At 31.9% G+C, this 10,287-nt stretch overlaps 2 protein-coding genes and 1 long non-coding RNA gene across 3 annotated transcripts; 2 read left to right on the top strand and 1 right to left on the bottom strand.

The window, feature by feature from the left end:
- Positions 1-1,253: 1,253 nt before the first annotated feature.
- LOC122857563 lies at positions 1,254-1,970 on the top strand. Its single transcript, XR_006374215.1, has 3 exons — positions 1,254-1,552; positions 1,634-1,783; positions 1,865-1,970. It is a non-coding gene; the product is annotated as an uncharacterized LOC122857563 (long non-coding RNA).
- Positions 1,971-6,511: 4,541 nt separating this feature from the next.
- Positions 6,512-9,124, top strand: LOC122857541 (cystathionine beta-synthase). The gene is made up of 3 exons (XM_044159785.1): positions 6,512-6,802; positions 6,948-7,057; positions 7,761-9,124. Exons 1-3 carry the CDS (start codon positions 6,720-6,722, stop codon positions 9,071-9,073), a joined length of 1,506 nt encoding a protein of 501 aa, XP_044015720.1. The 5' UTR covers positions 6,512-6,719; the 3' UTR covers positions 9,074-9,124.
- On the bottom strand, positions 8,125-9,916 carry LOC122857557 (trafficking protein particle complex subunit 6b). The gene is made up of 2 exons (XM_044159808.1): positions 9,640-9,916; positions 8,125-9,562 (listed from the first exon to the last, which is right to left on the bottom strand). Exons 1-2 carry the CDS (start codon positions 9,763-9,765, stop codon positions 9,167-9,169), a joined length of 522 nt encoding a protein of 173 aa, XP_044015743.1. The 5' UTR covers positions 9,766-9,916; the 3' UTR covers positions 8,125-9,166.
- Positions 9,917-10,287: the final 371 nt, after the last annotated feature.

The following is a 10,287-nucleotide window of genomic DNA, read 5'->3' as shown; positions in this document are numbered from 1 at the left end:
CTTAGCTAGATTTTTTACTTAGCTACATCTTTTACTTAGCTTTAATTATAGCCAAACACACAATATCTACATAATTTTACCAGCTTAATTTTTTCTTTAGCCACATCTTTTTCTTAACTAGATTTTTTACTTAGCTACATCTTTTACTTAGCTTTAATTAGAGCCAAACCAACAATATCTACATAATTTTACCAGCTTAATTTTCTACTTAGCTAGATTTTTTACTTATAGCTGTAATTGTAGCCAAACAATCAATTTCTAGCTCATTTTACTATCCAAATTCTTGGGTAAATTGTGAATAAGAAAAATATCTAAAATTAATTATAAGAAAATATAAGAATCAAACTTAAAGAAAAATTAGAAAAAAAATTTTAAAAAAATTCTAAGTCCCTTATTTTACTTTTATTTGACTCGGCAAAACTAGCCAAAACGAGAGAGCTAAAACTGAATCTACCGAAGAGCCGTAGAATGGCATAAACCGTGACTCTCGCCACGGGGAGGTCCCCAGGAGGTTCAATCTGAATTTACCTACGTCCACAAAACCGACACACGACTATAAGAATTTCTAAGTCACAAAAATACATAGTAAGAAGCATTTAAAAAATAAAATATTATGTCTAAAAATTTCTAAATAATAATCTTATAATTTAAGACACATTAGAATTTTTTAAATATCATTATTTTTTTTGTCAAAATTCATTCAAAAAAAAAAAATCTAATATGCCTAAAATTATTAAAATATTATAACTTTAATATTGAACAAAAATTTTTATTAATAAAATGCTTTTTTTTATATTAAATACAAAATAAAAATATACTGTCGGATTTGTGTCGGATTTACAATTCTCACAGTCGTGTGTCGGAATTGTGTGAGAATTGTAAAATCTCACAGTCGTGTACAGATGATTCTGACAGCTAACCTCACTTTTAACACATAAACAGAATTGAGTTTTTTAAATAAAAAAATTATTTAAAAAAAATTCTAATGTGTCTTAAATTATAAAAATATTATTTAGAAATTTTTAGACATAACATTTTATTTTTTAAATGCTTCTTACTATTTATTTTTGTGACTTAGAAATTCTTATAGTCGTGTGTCGGTTTTGTGTCGTTTTTGTATGAGATCAGTGCACAATCCGACTATCGGCATTTTCGCTAGGGGTACAATATTTATTCAATAAATAAATGATTAAATTTTCAATTGGAAATATTTTTGACATGCTATACACTGTTTGTTTACATGTGGTAAACATCAAGGTCTGTAGATTAATAGACGGCTGGGATAAGGTCGTCGCATGACTCAGTGCGCATGCGCGGTCAGCCATGTTTGATGCTATTCCCCACTCCTAATGTTCACCACACAATGTAAACAAACAGTGTATGGCATGTCAAAAAAATTTCAACATCAAAATTTAATCATTTATTTATTGAATAAATATTGTACGTCAACGTTGTGCGATCGGTTGCTTCCCCCAGAGATTCAGATCATCGTCGAAAATGATCTACTGGTGCTGGTGTGAGCCAAATAAAACCAAGCTCAACGTTATGTGAGGTAAGATTATTTCTTCACATGATTTTCTTTTTCCTGATCAAAATTATTAGTTTACTAGTTTAAAAATATTGATATTTACAGATATATTTATAAAGATCCAACATAATGAATCTCAATATGAACAACATCGTCAGGATGGCTCAAAAAAAATTAAAACCAAATGCAGTACCAACTTTGTTTGGTGATGTTTTGATAGTTTTTTTAAGTAAAATTCACCAAAATACAAGTGACGTGAGTAAGAATAAACATTGAATTTTAACTTATATTAAAGTTGTCTTGATAAAAAAATATTAATAGTTATTTTTTTTTTAGAACATGATGTTAATTAGAGTTCATGTGAATCACTAAAGCAGTTGTCAACAACAAACTTAGGTGAATCTTTTTCCAGACCATTGCTTGATGTAATCATAGATAAATATACCACTGACAACAAAAAGAGTTTATTCAAGTTACCAAAGTCTAATAATACCAATAAATGTTTACCAAGTGATGAGCAGCAGATTGAATTGCCACTAGTAAACTTGGATAAGGATCATATAGTATCAATTGATACTATATTATTAATTATTATTAATTAATATATTAATTAATTATTAATTAGAATTATATTAATTCTAATTATTAATTAGAATTATATTAATTCTAATTATTAATTAGAATTAATTCTTGCTGATGAATTACAAGCAGAAATAATAAAAAAATATAATGAAGGAGTTATCAAATTTAATTTCATGCTTCAAAATCAACATTGTCTTTATCACCACGAAATTTCGAGTTTAAACTAGGAAGTAGAAAGCAAATAATAGTTTCACTGCGAATTACGAAGTTGAATAAGAATGGATACTGTCAGAAAGACAACGAGAAAAATTAAAAAAGCCAAACAAGTTTAACAAGCTTCTTAATGTATTCGGAAAATTGTCCATTTTAAAAAACCTTTTAATTGAGTTATTTACTATTCACTTATACTTAGTATGCGACAGGCAAAAGCCTACTAAAGCCAGAAAAATATATTTTGTTGTCAGATAAAAAATATTATTCGACTATTTTATTTTTATATTGAAAAGAAAAATTGTATTATTCGAGTAAATTTTTGTTTCACTACTTACAACTATTTATATTAAACTGTCTGATAACTTTGTCAATTTTTCAGAATATTTAATTAATTATTAATTGAAAAAAATTAAGTGTTAACTTCTTGTTGTATACTGTTTCTGTAATAGACCAGATGTAAGCTATAAAGATGGTTTAAATAATGCGCGCCTAAAAGTCGGCCATGTTTGACGCTTGTGCGACGACCTTATCCCAGCCGTCTATTAATCTACAGACCTTGGTAAACATTAGTAGTCGGGAACAGCACCGAACATGGCTGACCGCGCATGCGCACTGAGTCATGCGACGACCTGATCCCGGCCGTCTATTAATCTACAGCAGTCCAATTCACAGGGCAAATTTTTTACAATTTAGGGCTTTTTTTTGCCGGTGATGTCGCTTGTAAAATTTTTTTTATATAGATTTCACATACAAAAGCTCCACAAACGCTGCCAGTGGAGGTAAAAAGCCCTAAATTGTAATGCCCTGTGAATTGGACTGCTGCACCCGTATTCAGAGGATGTTCTCATGAGGGCTTTTTTTTTCCGATGGTGGCGCTTGTGAAGCTTTTCTATGTAAAATCCAAGAAGACTAGAAAGAAGGAGAGTCAACTCCGTACATTAGAAATGGGACAAAATATGTCCTGTACCTCAAGCTTCTCAAATTCGCCAATTTGGCGCTGATTGTTCTCAGCCGTACTTATGCGCTAACTACATATTTCCTAATAAATATTGTTATAGCGCAGATTCGTTTGGGATAGCGTTTTTTATTTTTTTTTTTTTCTGTCATGTAATTTATATACATGTTTTATATCAAAATTATACGTAAATATTCCACGAGTTTGTTGCACAAAAAGTGCTTGGAAAACCAAAAACAAGAGTGATTTGACGGCTTTTTCAGATACCAAAAGTAAGTTAGTTCAACATCGTTAGACCAACACTTTGATAAAAAAGAATTCTTGCCAGAATTTAATTGTTTTTGTTTATGTTAACAGTTTATCATTAATTGATGTTTAAAAAATCATACTTCTTACATGCTTATAAAATCATTGATGTATTTGTTTTTGTTAAAACCCTATTTATTAACTTTTCTACTGATAATCATTGAATTTAAATTTTGTTTACTATTTTCATGTTTCTTATTTTCTGCAGGATGCTCGTGTAACATGGCTTAATGTGATAGTTGTTAACAATTTTTGTGAACTATATTTTCAAGAAGAAGATATAATTTGATTATTTCATACAATAAATCCCAAACATTGTTGATAATGTCAATAGTGAGACAAAAACGTAGATGTGCAGCACCCGTATTCACAGGGCATTACAATTTAGGGCTTGTTTCATCCACCGGTGGCGCTTGTGGAGCTTTTATATGTAAAATCTATATAAAAAAAATTTTATAAGCGCCATCAGTGGCAAAAAGAAGCCCTAAATTGTATAAAATTTGCCCTGAGAATACGGGTGCAGCAAGACAAACATAATCATAGTTTTGATGATCCATGTGCTGTATTATCTAAGTCAGCAACTCAAAAATCGCGTGATGCTGCAGATGAAAATAAGATTGAAATTAAAATTATGCTGGCTGATCGTATACAAATAATTGATAAAAATTAAATTAAATTAAAAATTAAATTTATTAAATAGTCATAATAAAAAAGTCCAAATAATATATTGTTGATTTTTAGGAATACGAAATTGATAGTTATAATTAAAAATATTGTTATTGAATAACAAGATTGAGTCTTGCTACGAAAAATTGAGCACTTTCAAAAATATTTCTACCATCAAAATCATTATTTTTTTTATACAATTGCTTCGATAAAAATGTACACAATATTACTGGATATAATTTACAACGTCAGCTAGGTAACTTAATAAAGAGTTGAGTTCACTATTTATAATTTGAGCTTTGTTACATTCAATCTTTTCTAGCATCCCAAATTTTTGTAATGTTGACAAACAAAATTTATTGTCAAGTGAACAAGTTGATATGATTTTATTGTAGTACTTTATGTTACTTGTTAAATTTTTAAAACGTTACTTATCGATCATCATCACCCAGTGAATTTTTGTCTGTTTAATATGGATCAACAAATTGATAAACCTGATATATTCCGACATTTCTAAGATGATCGAATAATAAACCTGCGCTATAACAATAATTAAAATAGTTAGCGCATAAGTACGGCTGAGAACAATCAGCGCCAAATTGGCAAATTTGAGAAGCTCTAGGTACAGGACATATTTTGTCCCATTTGGCCTATCCCCCACTACAGGGAGTTGACTCTCCTTCTTTCTAGTCTTCTTGGTAAAATCTATATAAAAAGTTCACAAGCGCCGCCATCGGAAAAAAAAGCCCTAATGAGAACATCCTCTGCACCCGTATTCAGAGGATGTTCTCATTAAACTTTTAACTATAGAGCTTTTCATCGGAAAAAGCGCCACTAATGAAAAGTACATCCTCTGAATACGGGTGCTGAATATGGGTGCTGACCTTGCTTATACCCATGGTAGAAGTACTACAGGTATGGCAGTAGTCCATGCTTTTTTCGTCGCGTTCTGCGCAGCCTTATTTTTTCAACCAATCAACAACGCGCCATCGAGCAGTTTGCTTTTCTTATTTTTCCTTTTTTTCTAACATGCAATCTCTATTATAAGAGCCTCTCTCTCTAACATACTGTTTTGACAACTATTTTTTATATTGTTGTAAATACTAATAAATATATGTGGAGCATGTTTATAAAAAATCAAAAAAATAAAAAAACCAAGACAGTTTAACAAATAAATTATAATATTTTAATTATTGTTGTTTTTTTTATGCCACAAACAATAGAGGTTGTGTTGTATTTATTATACTTGGATTTATTTATTTAATATAAATAATTAATTTTTATTTTTGATGTATGTGAATCATTATAAAATATACCAAATCTAGTTGAATAAATATGATAACTTTTGAAAAATTTAAAAAAAACTTGAAAATTTTCTTAAAAAATTTGTATCGCGCGCGCATAAAGTCTTCCATTTTTGTGGCGAGAAGGCGACCTTTTGATTGGTCGATTCACAGCGGCCAAACCAGGCTGCGCACTGCCATACCTGCAGTCCAATTCACAGGGCATTACAATTTAGAGCTTTTTTCCTCTACTGGTGGCGCTTGTAGAGCTTTTGTATGTGAAATCTATATAAAAAAAATTTGACAAGCGCCATTACCGGCAAAAAAAAGCCCTAAATTGTAAAAAATTTGCCCTGTGAATTGGACTGCTGTAGTATTTCTACCATGCTTATACCCACTCTAATGATACATAAGCTGTGTTCGATGGTCGTCTCGGCTCAGTTCCGTCTCACTTACGGCTCACTTATGGCGCTAGCGACGTACGGTTGTTTGAAGAACTACAAAGGCACAAAATCTCAATACAGGTGCTTATCTATATCATCACTGTATTAATGCCCCAATAAATATTGTTTATTCACAGTGATGATATAGATAAGCTTGTATTAAATTTTGGCCTGCTACTCATGCTGGCACCATGGCTATAAAGTGAGGTACATAAAGCGATGAAGCCCTCGATGATTTTTACCTCGGAAGTGACGGAAATCTCTTATATCCACTCCATACGGCGAGCTCGGAAGTGACGGAAACCTCTTATACCCACTCCATACGGCGAGCACAAAATGTCGGACTAATAAAACCTCGGTGGCTTCACTCTGCTGATACCCACTCTATAATGATACATGGCGTATGATAATGGAGATGTATTATACTGTATGATACAGTGTATGATACACCGGTATCATACCTACCCAAGACTGGCGCCGTGTAAGCAACTCTATCGACGGTTAATAACCCCTGAAAAAAAAGATATTAAATAACGGTTAATTATCAGCTCATGGAAAACCCTGCAAATGGACACACACCTCTATATTCTTTAACGGATTAGAGTTTTCTGAACGGTCTCCAGTGATTCAAAAATTCGTATCAACTCATTAAGTTGACTCATTACAGTCTATGGTTAAGCAGTATATTGCACCAATTTTTCGTAATCTTTATCATTTTTCGAATATCTATTTTCAAAAACTAAATGGAAATCCGTCCACCGAATTCAGCAAGTCGCTGCACGTGGCAAACAAAATCTAATGATTCTCCACATTTCAAGCGTGACGTGTAAGTCAATAGTCCAATATAAATGCATTTGTAACAATAGTGATGAAGTTACTGTTACACAGTATCTTTTCATCTTGTCTGCTATCAATTTAGATGTTTTTTATGTAAAAGAATTTAAATTATTTTATTTATTTTATTTATATAGCTTGAACGATAGAAAGAAAGTTTTGCCAGATATTCTTGAAGCGATTGGACAAACGCCTTTAATACGGCTGAACAGAATACCAAAATTTTATGGAGTCAAATGTGAAATTTGTAAGTTCTGAACTGAAAATAACTTTGATATATGTTTACATCGAAACAATGAAACGCTACCAAAAGTTAGGGATCAATGTTAAAAAATAAAAAAAAAATATAAAGCCGGTGATAACAGTGTTCCCATGTACGACTATCCAAAAAAGTTATGAAAATCATCCGACCATAAAATGTTATCTCGTATTTTTAAAATTTTAATTTTTTAACGGAGCTTGAATCGCTATCTCAATTTCATTTTGCGTGGTATGAGAGTGCTTAAAAGCTTCCATGTATAACTTGTCTAAAATAGGCCCACTTGAACTATTAATCAAAAAAAAATTCAATCGCATACTAATTAATCTTTTCTAAATGCCATTGGTGTTCTTATTTACTTTAAACATGAATATCTTTTTTGACGCTATGCGAAATATTTTTCACATAACATTGACAACCATTTCATAAAACTACTCTAAAAATTAACAAAAAACATAGAAAGTTTGAGTATGTTCGAAATCCTCTTATGTGATTAGACAATTACCTATATGAAATAATTTCGATTGTGTAAAAAAACAAAAAAAAGATTAACTTTTTTACAAATTACTCTGTTTAATAAATCAATTTACACACTAGTATTAACATAATATTCAAGAATGATTATTATTTATGGTTGAATAGAAATCGACAGTAATTTTTTTCTTAAAATTTCATTAACTCTACTTTTCAGTTGTAAAATGTGAATTTTTAAATCCCGGTGGATCTGTTAAGGATCGGATCGGTTACCGGATGGTTCAAGATGCTGAATCAGCTGGAATTCTGAAACCAGGCTCTACGATAATTGAGCCAACATCTGGTAATACAGGAATTGGATTAGCAATGGCAGCTGCTGTCCGTGGCTATAAGTGCATCATAGTGATGCCTCAAAAAATGTCCGACGAAAAACTCTACACACTCAAAGTTCTGGGAGCTGAAATAATTAGAACACCAACTGAAGCAGCATGGGATAGTCCAGATTCTCATCTCGGTGTAGCAAATCGTTTATTAGAAGAAATACCAGACAGCGTGATTCTCAATCAATATATCAATCCGGGCAATCCTCTAGCTCATTATGATCAAACTGCAATTGAAATTTGGCAGCAAACTGATGGTAAACTTGATTACTTTGTAGCTGGTGCTGGAACTGGTGGAACCATAAGTGGCATTGGCAGAAAACTTAAAGAATTATCACCAAGGACCCAAGTCGTTGCTGTTGATCCATTCGGAAGTATTCTTGCTCGTCCAGAGGAATTGAACAAAACAAAAACAACCTACTATGATGTTGAAGGTGTTGGATATGATTTTATTCCAACTGTCTTGGATCACAGGGTTATTGACACTTGGGTTAAAAATGACGATTGCGAGGCTTTTAAAATGGCAAGACTACTAATTAAAGAAGAAGGCTTACTCTGTGGTGGAAGTAGTGGAGCTGCTGTTATCTCTGCCCTTAAATTTGCGAAAGATTTACCAGCTAATAAAAGAATAGTTGTTCTTCTTCCCGATGGAATTCGTAACTACATGACGAAGTTTGTATCAGATCATTGGATGGAAGCACGTGGGTTTATGGAACCACCAGCACCGAAAGAAGCCAACAAATGGTGGTGGAATCTTCCAGTATCTAGCATCAACTTTGTCAAACAAAAGCCACTTTCTCAAGGTGCAACGTGCCAATACGCCTTGGAAATGTTCAATAATGAAAAATATCAGATAATTCCAGTTTTGATTGGTGATAAATTCACTGGATATATTTCTGTTAAGTCACTCATGACTGGTCTTATTAATGGGGATGCTACCAACTCATGCCCAGCTGATAAACTTGCTGTTAAATCATTTAGCAAAGTTAATTTTACTGTCACAATCGGCAGAGTATCAAGGATTCTTGAAAAAGAATCTTTTGTTGTCGTTGTCGATGAGAATAAGGATGACAAATTTGTAGGAATTATCGATCAAAAAGACGTGTTCAATTTTATTAGGAATGACAAAAATAAATTCAACGGAATCTGATAACAAATATTTTGATTGAAATTTTGAATAAAATAAAATCAATTCACTATCCTTTTCATTTATTATTGATATTAATTAATTATACTATAAGCTTCATACTCTCTGGACTTCAACGTGAAATTTACAACTTGGGAGACATGATATTTCAGCTTTTACAACACTAACAATGCCAAGATTAGCTAAACTACCGCGTAATAATCCACAGGTAAATGCAAGTAACCGTGGGCTTTCTTTGAGATATTGCTCATTTCCACTGATATTTGAGAGCAACCTAAATGCATTGTCCTGGAGAACGTATGTACCGTGGTGGTTAGTTTTTAAATTGTCAATTTGTTTTTGGTACAAACTTGACCAAAAATCAGTGCAGATGAATTTAATCATATCAAGTTCGTCTTTAAAACGAACCCATTCTCTAGTGAGACGTTCGATCACACGGTAACCAACTGCGAATCCCATCCATTCAAGTTTTGATATATCTTCATCACCATCCTAGAATGTTATCATAAAAATCTTTTATTTTATTTGAATATTTTATTTTTCATTTAGTTAGTTTAGCTTCGGGTTACTTTAACGATGGAGTTTTGGCCAATAACGTAGTTAACCACCTCTGCATGTAAATAGTCGAACAGACATTCATCAGCCTCACCAAAACTACCAAAAAAAAACTTTGTTTCGTTTGATTGTTGTTTCATTTTGAATGCTTTTTAAAAATATGATTGGATACCGTTAATTTTAGTTATCACTTTCACTTCAATTTACAAAGCGAATGTGTATTTTATTTTCGTCGGTCAAAAAAAGTGTCCACTGCAAAAAAAGTGTTGAGCAGGTAACAGTGATGGGTAATTCAACGATTTTCGGAGTATCATACAATCATACGTATGATACTACATAAAGTGTATGATAGTTGAAAGTGCCCTCTTTTTTCATAAGGTGAACTAAATGATTTATGAAACCATATTAAACTCGCACCACTGTACACAGCTGTCAAACTGTTTTTTTTCATTACACGGAAAAAAAAATTCATCAACGTGTATAAAAAGTTTTATTAGAATTAAAACATCATACGAGAAATTAATATTATGGGTACATTCCTTTAATAAAATTTTTTTTTTCGCTCTACAATTTCGCCCTGTAATACCGACCAAAATTTTATAAGAAAAAGCTGTTTTTTGTAGTGGCAGTACTAGCGCATGACATTATTTTTTTTGGCTTTC

This window comes from Aphidius gifuensis, linkage group LG5, assembly GCF_014905175.1.
Source record: "Aphidius gifuensis isolate YNYX2018 linkage group LG5, ASM1490517v1, whole genome shotgun sequence".
NCBI lineage: Eukaryota > Metazoa > Arthropoda > Insecta > Hymenoptera > Braconidae > Aphidius > Aphidius gifuensis.
This window is presented reverse-complemented; position numbering and strand designations above follow the sequence as displayed.

Excerpts from the sequence above, each read along its gene's own strand:
- LOC122857557 (XM_044159808.1), bottom strand. The coding sequence starts at position 9,765 with ATGAAACAACAATCAAACGAAACAAAGTTTTTTTTTGGTAGTTTTGGT. Across the intron at positions 9,563-9,639 it reads GCCAAAACTCCATCGTTAAA|GATGGTGATGAAGATATATC; the intron begins GTAACCCGAAGC and ends ATAACATTCTAG.
- LOC122857541 (XM_044159785.1), top strand. The coding sequence starts at position 6,720 with ATGGAAATCCGTCCACCGAATTCAGCAAGTCGCTGCACGTGGCAAACA. Across the intron at positions 6,803-6,947 it reads CCACATTTCAAGCGTGACGT|CTTGAACGATAGAAAGAAAG; the intron begins GTAAGTCAATAG and ends TTATTTATATAG. Across the intron at positions 7,058-7,760 it reads TGGAGTCAAATGTGAAATTT|TTGTAAAATGTGAATTTTTA; the intron begins GTAAGTTCTGAA and ends TCTACTTTTCAG.